At 39.6% G+C, this 14,532-nt stretch overlaps 1 protein-coding gene across 1 annotated transcript; it reads right to left on the reverse strand.

The window, feature by feature from the left end:
• Window positions 1-5,539: 5,539 nt before the first annotated feature.
• Window positions 5,540-7,671, reverse strand: LOC128700343 (cuticle protein AMP4). The gene is made up of 3 exons (XM_053793456.2): window positions 7,636-7,671; window positions 7,116-7,315; window positions 5,540-6,044 (listed from the first exon to the last, which is right to left on the reverse strand). Exons 1-3 carry the CDS (start codon window positions 7,642-7,644, stop codon window positions 5,864-5,866), a joined length of 390 nt encoding a protein of 129 aa, XP_053649431.1. The 5' UTR covers window positions 7,645-7,671; the 3' UTR covers window positions 5,540-5,863.
• Between the last annotated feature and the right edge of the window lie 6,861 nt (window positions 7,672-14,532).

Consider the following 14,532-nt stretch of genomic DNA (forward strand, 5'->3'; position numbering starts at 1 on the left):
GGTCTGAGTGCTGTGGCCCGACTTATATACCAAGCAAGGGGATGGTCAGTCAGGGTCACACTGCCAAAAGTTGTCCTTCAACTCTGGGTCTACGCCCTCGCTTTCTTTCCTTTACATAAATAGAACGGCTTTTTATTGTCTGTATAATTGCTTGCTGATAAGAACGACTACTAGGTAAAGTCTGACCTGCTGTCCGTGACTCCTGCCTCTCTCCCTGCATCTCTCAGTTCGCGTTGTACCAGATTTCGCGGGAGAGGAAAGGAAGCTCCCCTGGGACGAAATGGAAATTAAATAACTTTTTCAATCATGATTTTTGGATGTAATGGTCAATTATTCTTCTTTCTATAGCCATACTTACTTCATGAGCAAACATAATTTGTCTGCACAAATATTGTGTAACGTTTTATTTTGTTATCCTCATAACCTTACTCTTTCCTGTATTCACCTTTAATTTTCTTCTTTTGCACACCCTACCAAATTCATCCACCAATCTCTGCAACTTCTCTTCAGAATCTCCCAAGAGCACAGTGTCATCAGCAAAGAGCAGCTGTGACAACTCCCACTTTGTGTGTGATTCTTTATCTTTTAACTCCACGCCTCTTGCCAAGACCCTCGCATTTACTTCTCTTACAACCCCATCTATAAATATATTAAACAACCACGGTGACATCACACATCCTTGTCTAAGGCCTACTTTTACTGGGAAAAAATTTCCCTCTTTCCTACATACTCTAACTTGAGCCTCACTATCCTCATAAAAACTCTTCACTGCTTTCAGTAACCTACCTCCTACACCATACACTTGCAACATCTGCCACATTGCCCCCCTATCCACCCTGTCATACGCCTTTTCCAAATCCATAAATGCCACAAAGACCTCTTTAGCCTTATCTAAATACTGTTCACTTATATGTTTCACTGTAAACACCTGGTCCACACACCCCCTACCTTTCCTAAAGCCTCCTTGTTCATCTGCTATCCTATTCTCCGTCTTACTCTTAATTCTTTCAATTATAACTCTACCATACACTTTACCAGGTACACTCAACAGACTTATCCCCCTATAATTTTTGCACTCTCTTTTATCCCCTTTGCCTTTATACAAAGGAACTATGCATGCTCTCTGCCAATCCCTAGGTACCTTACCCTCTTCCATACATTTATTAAATAATTGCACCAACCACTCCAAAACTATATCCCCACCTGCTTTTAACATTTCTATCTTTATCCCATCAATCCCGGCTGCCTTACCCCCTTTCATTTTACCTACTGCCTCACGAACTTCCCCCACACTCACAACTGGCTCTTCCTCACTCCTACAAGATGTTATTCCTCCTTGCCCTATACACGAAATCACAGCTTCCCTATCTTCATCAACATTTAACAATTCCTCAAAATATTCCTTCCATCTTCCCAATACCTCTAACTCTCCATTTAATAACTCTCCTTTCCTATTTTTAACTGACAAATCCATTTGTTCTCTAGGCTTTCTTAACTTGTTAATCTCACTCCAAAACTTTTTCTTATTTTCAACAAAATTTGTTGATAACATCTCACCCACTCTCTCATTTGCTCTCTTTTTACATTGCTTCACCACTCTCTTAACTTCTCTCTTTTTCTCCATATACTCTTCCCTCCTTGCATCACTTCTACTTTGTAAAAACTTCTCATATGCTAACTTTTTCTCCCTTACTACTCTCTTTACATCATCATTCCACCAATCGCTCCTCTTCCCTCCTGCACCCACTTTCCTGTAACCACAAACTTCTGCTGAACACTCTAACACTACATTTTTAAACCTACCCCATACCTCTTCGACCCCATTGCCTATGCTCTCATTAGCCCATCTATCCTCCAATAGCTGTTTATATCTTACCCTAACTGCCTCCTCTTTTAGTTTATAAACCTTCACCTCTCTCTTCCCTGATGCTTCTATTCTCCTTGTATCCCATCTACCTTTTACTCTCAGTGTAGCTACAACTAGAAAGTGATCTGATATATCTGTGGCCCCTCTATAAACATGTACATCCTGAAGTCTACTCAACAGTCTTTTATCTACCAATACATAATCCAACAAACTACTGTCATTTCGCCCTACATCATATCGTGTATACTTATTTATCCTCTTTTTCTTAAAATATGTATTACCTATAACTAAACCCCTTTCTATACAAAGTTCAATCAAAGGGCTCCCATTATCATTTACACCTGGCACCCCAAACTTACCTACCACACCCTCTCTAAAAGTTTCTCCTACTTTAGCATTCAAGTCCCCTACCACAATTACTCTCTCACTTGGTTCAAAGGCTCCTATACATTCACTTAACATCTCCCAAAATCTCTCTCTCTCCTCTGCATTCCTCTCTTCTCCAGGTGCATACACGCTTATTATGACCCACTTCTCACATCCAACCTTTACTTTAATCCACATAATTCTTGAATTTACACATTCATATTCTCTTTTCTCCTTCCATAACTGATCATTTAACATTACTGCTACCCCTTCCTTTGCTCTAACTCTCTCAGATACTCCAGATTTAATCCCATTTATTTCCCCCCACTGAAACTCTCCTACCCCCTTCAGCTTTGTTTCGCTTAGGGCCAGGACATCCAACTTCTTTTCATTCATAACATCAGCAATCATCTGTTTCTTGTCATCCGCACTACATCCACGCACATTTAAGCAACCCAGTTTTATAAAGTTTTTCTTCTTCTCTTTTTTAGTAATTGTATACAGGAGAAGGGGTTACTAGCCCATTGCTCCCGGCATTTTAGTCGCCTCATACGACACGCATGGCTTACGGAGGAAAGATTCTTTTCCACTTCCCCATTTGTATTATGGAAATACTGGAAAAAAAACCTACGAACTGTAATGAAGTGTGGAATGTGTAATATAATCTGGACAGCTCTATGTTGGTTGTCCTAGCATGATGATTTTATTGCTGAAACGACATCCATCTTCATTCTAACATCCTCCACCATTGCCACTCCCACGTATATTCTTACACCCACATCCAACTTTACACTGCCTCATCTGCACTTTTTCTGACATTAAAAGTAATTCCAAAAGATTCATTTAAACACTCTCAACGCAAATATCATAATAATGGGGAACCACTAAATCTTTAATTCATATAATGTCTGAACGATGGGAGATACTGAGGTTTAATTCGAAGAAGGGGAGGATAATTCTAATTACTCAGATTAAGGGCGTTTCAATGATGTTAAAGCACTCCCATTAAAGGGTCAAATTCTACAAGAATCTCTAAATTCATTTTCTCTACACTCCTCACTGCTCTAGTGATTCAAACACTATTGCCCAAAGTGTACAGATGTACAGAAATTTTCTAATTTCCTGAAGTAAAATTAGTTATTTAGATTATCAGGTAATGTTCTTTTACTACCCATTAAGAAACTCTTGTAATTCATGAGAAGTTATGTAGTAATGTGTATGTATTATGTGTTTGTAGGAATAATTCCTCCAATCAACACGCGTTATCAGCTACTCGTAAGAGCATAAGGAGGAACACTGCAACAGGTCTATTGGCCCATACTTGGCAGGTTGGTGTCAAACCCAAACACACTGACAAAGGTATTCGCCCAATCCATTATCAATATTACCCAAGGAATAAGCTTATTAACTCAAAGTTCAAGACCCACTCAAAACCAACTTCTTTCACTCATGTAAATTCCACCAAGCATCATATATTACAATGTAATTTATTAACATTTTGAGAATTGCTATTAAGAATAATATACTTCCAGAAAAAAAAGAAATATAAAATTTAGTATTCTAAGAATAACTGAAATATTGTTCAACTTTGAGTAATGAGGCATTCATTAATATAAATTTAAAATTAGCATCCCTTCGCCTTTCCACTAAGCGCATAAATTGGGAGAAGCTTCCATAATGACTGTCACAGGAGATAGTCATCTTGAAGTCGGATATAGTTAAATCGCACGAAACCTGTATTAAAACTCTTCTGCAACCAAGATATCACTAGCAACAATCGTGGTGACGACTACGACCTGCAACAGAGAATTGACAGAGCTAGATCTACGGATGCTGCCAGAAGAATGAGTTACGAAGGTGATGGTTCCTACACAGAAATACACACGAATATGTGGTATCTTCTCTTCCAAGCTGATGTTCTTATGCTTATAAATATACATTTTCGTGTATAGGCTACATAATGAGCGCTAGGCAGTAAGAAATCACCAGAACAAACGTGAGTGCAATCCCCATGGCATCTTGAAACTCTGTGCCAGGGATATATCATATGTAACCTTTATCCACTGAATATCTAATGAAACATTATTTTTTAAATACCTCCTCACTGTTAACATTATGTTAATATTGAAATAAATTATGGTTAAAATACTTTTCTGGAATAAGTGATGACCTGAATAGTTATCTAGGTATCCTGAGGCAGGTAGTGACAGGTCCCCAGAGGAAAGTCGTGGTGAAAACCCAATGTATATTATATATAGGAGCATTGCTAATGATACCTGTAATGCTAAACAAAGTTGTAATTCAAAGAATATGTGGGTATCCCTGAAGAAGATTGCAGGTCGGTAATTTCTCCGCACACATCTCAGTTCCAACTATTATCTTAAACACTTTTCTTGAATTTCAACAATTATTTGCCTTATTTTCATACTAAAATTGCTCATTCACTTGCACTACTGCACTCCTTATGTTTCCTTGTTATCGCCTTCTAAATCATTTTGTCCCAACTTTTATTTTTCTTTCATTCACTCTTAAGACTTCCAGATTTCCTTCATTCATAATGCTCGCAGGAATTTATCTCAACGAATATATGTTACGAGTATGCTTTATTGCCTATTATAAGGATTAAAGTATTCTTGTCAGGTTACCGTGCAGCCTTAATGAGCCTCGAGTAGTCGACAAGCTTTAAACTCCATTAACAAAAAGCCAATAAAGTAATGACGGTGGATTTAGAGATGACAGATGTACGGCTGGAAGTGGGGGCATAGTGCTGGATGTATGTATAGAGGTGGATGTAGGTCTAGAGGTGGATGTAGGTATAGAGGTGGATGTAGGTATTCAGGTGGATGTAGGTATAGAGGTGGATGTAGGTATAGAGGTGGATGTAGGTATAGAGGTGGATGTAGGAATAGAGGTGGATGTAGAGGTAAGCGTACATTGGTGTTGGACGCAGGTCGATACAGATATAGAGGTGGGTGCAGAGTCCTGGATGCAACATGGATGTGAGTAGATAATGCTGGATGTAAGGATGGGGAGGGTGGATGAAGAATATGAGGTATATAAAGGGATAGAGGTGGTTACACAGTGACGGATTTAGGGAGGAAAGTGAGTAAGGAGCGTATAGTAGAATAGTCTGCCTGCACTGAGAGCATCCAATTTATAGTTAATGGTGACATTAACATGACATAAGTTGTTTTGCGCTGTGCTGAAGCTGATATTTGGTTTGTAATATCAAAACTTCACATAAAATATGAGTCATTATTCGTGTGGATAAATTATATATGAAAGTGTTTAAGAAAAAGTAAACACAATTTGCAGATGCTTTATTTACATGGAAATTCAGTGTTTATAAATACATGTATAAATATGAATGACACTGGGCATTGTGATGTCTGTACATAGAGAAAGTTCAGATGAAGAGAAAAATGTACTTTAACAATAGATTCGTAGAGCATGAAAAATTTAAATGCTTCTTAAACTAACATGATCCACCTCCTCAAATACCTTAGTGAAAAAAAGATTGCAAATTCGTTAGGCAGGAATGCCCCTACTCAAAACCGTGTCGAGATTCATTAAACAATTTATCCCTTTCAAGATGGCTACGAATTTCATCGACAATTATTGATTTCATAATCATCCCTCTCGTTCCTTGCGCTTCCTCTCCTCCTCGGCGAAGGCGATCTGTTCGAGGACGAACTCAGGGATTTCGTGGGGGAATTCAGGAGCCACGGGAAGCAGGTCGGACTGTGGTTGGTAGCCGTTCTCGTCAGCCACATAATTTACTGATGCAATACTGCCATCCTCCAGGGGGTAGCTGAGAAGAAACATCCTCATTAGGGTCAATATATGATACTGGCTTTTTATATTGTATTTCTATTCGATCATTAAAGTTTTACCTCTAAAACATATTCTGCTGTCAGTTTTAAAACAAATTTTATGGGCGCCATTTGAAATAAATGTAAATACTGCGCATAATCTGAATGTCAAAAGTTAATGCTCAGATTGGGCATTAAGACAAATTAGGTTTTCCAAGACCAGTTTACAGGTCACTGTAGTTGAAGCGCCGAGACATATGTCGATGGAATGTTAAATGCTATTAGTGTACGTTTAGGATTTGTAGATGAATGGTTCAGAGAACCGACATGTTGATAAATTAGACACATGTGCAACTCTTGGGTATCTTTATTGAGGAAACGTTTCGCCACACAGTGGCTTCATCAGTCCATACAAAGGAGAATCTTGAAGAACAGGAGGAGAATGAGGTAATCAGTCCCTCAACCTTGAGTCGTTTCGCCACTGTGTGGCGAAACGTTTCCTCAATAAAGATACCCAAGAGTTGCACATGTGTCTAATTTATCAACGTTTAGGATTATAACTTTTCATAGATAAACGATATGTTGCACAAAAAGGTGGATGGCAAAAATCCCAGAACGAATCCAGGAAGAACAGTTTAACAGTATGAATTGTGCTGACCTGAATAAAACATATACCAATTATACACATACTTTCTGTGAGGCAAATAACCAACGATCAGTTGGCTTGTATGTTCTCTTAGATGGTAATTATATAGAAGTGGGTTAGTTGGAAGTTAAGAGGTTGCAAAGATGGTGTTAACCTGCAAATTAATGGTGGCAGTGGTGGATTGTATATTTTCATGGGTGTGATATAACAATTTTAGACGTTCAGTTTTGTAAGGAGGGAGCTGAAATAAACATCAGTAGTCAGTATATAGGACATAAATGTGGCATAGAGTTATTGAGCTTTCTTAAGTATGTCAAGATAACTAAATGTAGAAGGGATTTTAATGACAAAGTGAAGTGGACAAGCACTGTTGGTTATTTAAAGATAGCCGATATACGATACGTTGTAAAATAATAATGCTTACCTATATGAACCAATTAAGTTGGAACCTCCAGAGGGACCCTGAGAACCAGAAACCTGAACTTTAATGCCGTCCTCGCTCTCAAATCCAGCACTGTGGGCACCAGCAGCGTCTGGGTTGGTCTGTTGACTGTGGAGGATGAGTACAGGAGAGGCAGGTAGCTTGTCGGCCACTGCCACAGCCACTATAGCCAAGATCACGATCTGGAATACAAAAGATGAAAAATTAAAAAGAGATCCATAAATATCTTTCCTTCACTAATTTGCTGCAGGCAACAGGGTATATGTTGAGAAATAAAATACCGATAAATGATCTCCTAACGCTAGTAAAAAGCTCTTGATACAAACTCTTTTCCCCTTCTTCGGAGTAAATCTTATTTCCCCCACCTCATCTATGCCTCAGTACTTTAAGGCTAACATGTTTAGTGCCTCTCCTCGGATTTAATAATGATTTTATCTGCTGGAACTAATTGCAGAAAATGCCTGTAGGTTTCCAAAAGGTTTGCCAGTGGAGCAGCACTCACCAGCTTCATGTTGTCAGGTAGTGAGCGTATGATGAATTCAGCGTGTGGAGGTCCGACTTATATACCAAGCGAGGGGACGGTCAGTCCAGGGCCACACTGCCAGAAGTTGTCCTGCAACTCTGGGTCTATGACCTCGATTTCTTTCTTCCGTAAAAGGTAGTGGCACTGTGGCACTTGAGGTGCGACCCGAGTCATGCTCTTCCCTCTGGGTCGGTAATTAGCATTCGAACTTGTACTATGTCATACTAGCTATTTTAGTGCCTCGAGTGTATAAAAATTGAGAGATTTTATTGAAACGTTTTGTTCCATTACGTGATTATCAATTTTATAACGAACATTCAATTGTAATCAAGATTTTTTCTAAACACTCACAACAATGTTAAACCCAAAACAACCAATAAAAACAACTTACAATAAAAGAAATATGAAAACAAAAATATTAATTCAGACAAACATACCAGTAAAGAAAGTGTTTCTTCTTCATAAAAGTTGCGCAGAGGTTTCTCATAATAACTGTCACTTACAGAGTGTACTCGCTACTGCTCAGTGAAGTGTGTGTTTAGTCCAACCAGACAAAAACGGTTAGTGACCAACACAGGCAGCTACAGTAAAGTAGTAACAGACAAACCCGACAATATATAGAAGAAAGTGCATTTATTTCAAAGTAAATGAGTTACACAATAATTTTCATTAAGGTGGTCTTAAAGTTACCAAGTATGCTAGCTCTCTAGACTTTTTAAATCTAACTTATGCTGTGCCCTTGCCAACAGTGTAAGGAGGTGTCTGGTGTACCAGCAGGAGGCTCATCGTCACTGATAGAAAAATATCTTTCCTTGATTTACATTTTATGCACCACCCTGGGCTAAAATAATACAAATATTGTGTACACACACACACACACACACACACACACACACACACACACACACACACACACACACACACACACACATATATATATATATATATATACATATACTGTTGTTAGTGGCACTGTGAGTGCCACTAACAAAACCCGTCAATACATCTATCGAAACAGGGCAACTGCATGAGGTGTGGAAGATAGCAAATGTAGTCCCAATTTTTAAGAAAGGAGACAGACAGGCTGCACTAAATTACAGACCAGTGTCACTGACATGTATTGTATGTAAAGTTATGGAGAAGATTATCGGAAGAGTGGTGGAGAACTTAAAAAGGAATTTACTCATACATGAGAGTCTGCACTGTTTTAGGGAAAGGAAATCCTGCGTCATAAACCTATTGGAGTTGTATGACAAGGTAACAGAAGTAAGACAGGAAAGAGAAAGAGAGGGATGGGTAGACTGTATCTTCTTAGACTGTAAGAAGGCTTTCGACACAGTACAGCACAACAGACTGGTTGAAAAACTAGAGGAACAGGCAGGAATAGGAGGGAAATTACTGCAATGAATCAGGGAATACCTGACAGGATGAAAACAATGTGTGTCCGTACGAGACGAGGTGTCAGAGTGGGCGCGTGTGTCGAGTGGAATTTCACAAGGATCACTCCTAAGTCAGGTGCTGTTTCTTGTATATGTGAATGACATGACGGAAGGGATAGATTCAGAGGTGTCCCTGTTCGCAAACGATGTGAAGCTAATGAGAATACATGTGGACGAGAATCAGGTAAGCCTACAAAGGGATCTGGACAGGCCGTAAGCCTGGCTGGTCCGACAAGTGCAAAGTAATGAAGATTGGGGAAGGACAAAGAAGGCCTCAGACGGAGTACAGCCTAAGAGGTCAGAGGATGCAAAACTCACTCACTCTGAGGCGCACATCAACCAAATAACTACTGCAGCATATGGGGGCCTGGCAAACCCGAGAACAGCGTTTCGACATCTAAGATGTCATTCACAACACTGTACACCGTGTACGTCAGGCCCTTATCGGAGTATGCAGCACTAATATGGAACCCACACCTGGCCAAACACGTCAAGAAATTAAAGAAAGTGCAAAGGTTTCCAACAAGACTTGTACCAGAGCTGAGGGGTTTGTCCTACGAGGAGAGGTTAAGGGAATTCAACCTGACAACATTGAAAGATAGAAAGGATAAGAGGGATATGATAACGACATATAAAATACTGAGAGGAATTGCCAAGGTGGACAGGGACAGGATGTTTCAGAGATTGGACATAGCAACAAAAGGTCACAACTGGAAGTTGAAGACTCAGATGAGTCAAAGGGATGTTAAAAGTATTTCTTCAGTCATAGAGTTGTCAGGAAGTGGAACAATCTGGAGAGTGATGTAGTGGAGGCAGGATTCATGCTTAGCTTTAAGAAGAGATACGATAAAACTCATGGAGCAAAGAGAGAGTGGATTTAGTAGCGACCAGCGAAGAGAAGGGGCCAGAAGCTGTGAGTCGACCCCTGAAACCACAATTAGGTGAGTACAATTTTGTGAGTAGACACACACAACACATACACACGATTAAGCATAAATGTATATATGTTTAACAATTTGCAAACGGGCGAAATTATTTACAAACATTATCTCTCAATCTACAGCAGGACTCGAACCTGCAAACTCTGCATCACTGTGCACAGTAATTTATTCACAGACTGGAGTCTGGCGTTATGGATAAAGTACTGTGTACTCTGATGAACACACACCCACACACACACACACACACACACACACACACACACACACACATTATGTATATATATATATATATATATATATATATATATATATATATATATATATATATATATATATATATATATATGTGTGTGTGTGTGTGTGTGTGTGTGTGTGTGTGTGTGTGTGTGTGTGTGTGTGTGTGTGTGTGTGTGTGTGTGTGTGTGTGTGTGTGTGTGTGTGTGTGTGTGTGTGTGTGTGATAACGCACATATATGACGCAAGATAACAGGCACTAAAATATCTGACATTACTGCCACCTTTAACGGAGGAAAGAAATCGGGATCATAGACCTAGAGCAGTAGGACAGCTTCTGGGAGTGTGGCCCTGGACTGACCGTCCCCTCGCTTGGCATAAAAGGTGAACCACCACACCCAGACTCCATCATACTCTCACTACCTGACAACATGAAGTTTGTGATGAGTACTGCTCCACTGGCAGACTTTTGGGAAATCTCAAGCATATATATAACATTATTTCCAATAAGTATAAATTATTATTCATGTTTGAGCCTCTGGGGAATGATCAGTTATCTTTTTGTTATTTTTCATCACATACACCTAAACCCTGCAACATGTTAATAAAGAAAGGATATTTATTAATCTCTCGTAATTTATTATCTTTTATATTTTAGATCGTGATCTTAGCTGTAGTGGCTGTGGCAGTGGCCGAGAAGCTGCCTGCCCGTCCTGTACTCATCGTTAGCAGTCAACAGACCAACCCAGACGCTGCTGGTGACACACAGTTCTGCACTTGAAAGCGAGGACGGCATTAAAGTTCACGTTTCTGGTTCTGAGGGTGCCACTGGAGGCACCAACTTAATTGGCTCATATAGGTAAGTGTAATGATAGATCGTATATCGTATATTTTTAAATATCCGATAGTACTTCCCCGATTCTAAATTCTGTCAACACTAAAATATCATCTAAATGATGTAATGCTGGAATACTTTAGAGAGAGTGACCACTCCACACTTCATCTTGTGTCCTTTGTACCGGCTACTGATGCTGATCATTCCATTTTATTTAGGTTCTCTTCTCCATTCTTATTTCTTTTAATCCCCATTCAGTCTCACTCATAAATTTATTTAACTACTATTTCAGACTATGTAACTCTGTGTGTCCTCTCTTGTTTCCCTAGGTCTATTATCCCTCGGTATACAGTTTACTCATTTGTTTATTGAACTCTAACATCGTTTGATAAAACACCCAAAATATATCCCACTGTTGCTATCGTTACTATTCGCCTTGCAAACCCTTAACTTTCATCTATTCCAGTTCTCCATAGTTATCATCAGTAAGAGCATACAATCCTTAATGTTAATATATGTCTCAAACATAGTATGTGATAAACTCTACACAATTCATCACATATTCGTGATAAGTTTAACTCTTAAGCCAATGGCTAAAGTTCCATTTTATGCTTCACAATTTCACAAACATGGGTCTCGGTGCTTCAACCACGGTGGCCTGTATTCTTGTCCAGAAAACATTAACTTCTAGCATCCAGATTGAACACTGCACACTGCATATAATTTTTACTTGGTCTCAACAATGTGTCAAAAGACCGACAGCAGAGCATGTTTTAGACATGAAAGCCTTAATCACTGACATGAACAACCAATATATAATACCAATGTCTTATCCCCCAGGAGGATGGTAGTATAGCATCAGTACAGTACGTAGCTGACGAGAACGGCTACCAGCCACAGTTCGACCTGTTGCCTGAGGCTCCTGAATTCCCTCACGAAATCTCTGTTTGTCCTCGACCAGATCGCCTTCGCCGAGGAGGAAAGGAAGCGCGAGGAACGAGAGGGACGCTAAGAATTCTATTATTTCGCATTCTCCCTGGATCTACTCTTCAACTATTGATTACTTTCCATTACTACTTTCTCTGTATACAGACATCACAATGCTCAGTGTCATTTATATTTATTTATGTATTTATACACACCGTATTTGCATGTGAATAAAATATTTGCATATTATCATTACACTTTCATAACTGTTTTCATACATAATTTGCTCGCACATAAATGATCAGTGTTTTATGTGATTTTGATATTACAATATAAATGAAACTTGTAGAAGACGTAAAAGTGTTGAGTTTATATGAATTTATATGAGCTTGCTGTCCTCAGATATACAATACTCTCTATCCTGGCAGACCTGATAGTGTATTACAAACTTTACAGCGTCGTCGGTCCCTACCTCCACCTCCAACCCTACCTCCACCTCCAACCCTACCTCCACCTCCAACCCTACCTCCACCTCCAACCCTACCTACACCTCCAACCCTACCTCCACCTCCAACCCTACCTACACCTCCAACCCTACCTCCACCTCCAACCCTACCTCCACCTCCAACCCTACCTACACCTCCAACCCTACCTACACCTCCAACCCTACCTCCACCTCCAACCCTACCTACACCTCCAACCCTACCTCCACCTCCAACCCTACCTACACCTCCAACCCTACCTCCACCTCCAACCCTACCTACACCTCCAACCCTACCTCCACCTCCAACCCTACCTACACCTCCAACCCTACCTCCACCTCCAACCCTACCTACACCTCCAACCCTACCTCCACCTCCAACCCTACCTCCACCTCCAACCCTACCTCCACCTCCAACCCTACCTACACCTCCAACCCTACCTCCACCTCCAACCCTACCTACACCTCCAACCCTACATCACTATACACGAGCGTCATTATAAGGTGGAGAGTGGGAATACGTCTTCCCCAGTTTTTTAAGGCATGAGACATCATGTTTAAAGGCTCCTCAACTTTTTGAGTAATAACATATATAATAATCAGAATTAGTTTCCACAAGTCAGCACTGATTTCAAGTGTCAAGTCATTCAGTACACATGTTTACCGCTCCTTCTATGATGTTAAGAAAACATTATTGCATATGAAGCCTTGGCTTCATATGCAATTATATTTATGATCTCTTCTGAGATGGTAAGTATTGTTGCAATTGAAGTTCTAGCTCTGTACTCTTCAAATCTTCAAATCCAGTGTCAATGTACTCGGAAAAAAACATTGTGCTCTGTTATAGTTTCACTCAATTCTAAAACTGTTGGGAGGATTTGTCATAAGAAACTGTCAGGAAAAACTGTCAGGAGCAACACTCAAAAGAAACTGTCAGGAGCAACACTCAAAAGAAACTGTCAGGAGCAACACTCAAAAGAAACTGTCAGGAGCAACACTCAAAAGAAACTGTCAGGAGCAACACTCAAAAGAAACTGTCAGGAGCAACACTCAAAAGAAACTGTCAGGAGCAACACTCAAAAGAAACTGTCAGGAGCAACACTCAAAAGAAACTGTCAGGAGCAACACTCAAAAGAAACTGTCAGGAGTCACTATCAGAAGAAACAGACATTCTTTAAACCAGTAGTTCCCAAACTGTAGGTTGCGGACCCCTGGGTGTCCTCATGAGTTATACTGACTGGTTCGCCGAGCTTTAGAGTTCATAATAACCTTTTGTCGTTACGTATTTTCTCAATAAACGGGGCTAAAATTATAACTAATGGCATGAGGGATTGAGAGAAATAAAAAAAAATTAAGTGAAAGGGAATTGTTATACTTAAAAAAGAATCGGGAATCACTGCATTCTAGACTATATTTTTGATAGTGGATTATATTTTTTAGCAGGCCTATTGGACCATAGTAGGCCAATAAGCCTGCTTTAGTTTTTCTTCTGTCTTATGTTCCTATAATTAGTAGTGATGATTAAGCTAGCAATTAGTGATAGCATGATAGTGCTCGATGATCTGGGTAGCAAAATTGAAACATGATGAAAATCGTATTTTATGGGAGTGTTTTATGCAGTGTGCACCACTCACAAAATTTAGTAGGTAAATATAAGCACATAAAGTTTTGTACATATATATTCCGAGGAAAAAAAAACAAAGGTTCACAAATAAATACACCACACAGAACTCGTCACGCAGTGACTATACGTGTAAATTTTCTGAAAACATAAGACTTCATTTAGACTAAAGCGAGGAAGACTAGGTGAAGTTAAACCCCCATAATAAGTCACTTCCAGCCATGGCAGCATTCGAGGTGCATTTTCTTGACTGTTATTCGAGTCTGACTCAGTATAGACTGTTAAGTCTGACTCGGCACAGACTACCGTTTGTTTAATTTAACAAAGGCAATTTTCTCTCGGGTCTTACCCTTGTCACTCTGCTCATACGTCTTACCCAAGAAAATTTCCTCTTAAATC

This window comes from Cherax quadricarinatus, chromosome 71 (genome assembly GCF_038502225.1).
Source record: "Cherax quadricarinatus isolate ZL_2023a chromosome 71, ASM3850222v1, whole genome shotgun sequence".
Lineage (NCBI taxonomy): Eukaryota > Metazoa > Arthropoda > Malacostraca > Decapoda > Parastacidae > Cherax > Cherax quadricarinatus.

Coding starts and splice junctions, on each gene's coding strand:
- LOC128700343 (XM_053793456.2), bottom strand. Junction 6,045..7,115: donor AACTTAATTGGTTCATATAG/GTAAGCATTATT, acceptor GTTTCTTCTCAG/CTACCCCCTGGAGGATGGCA.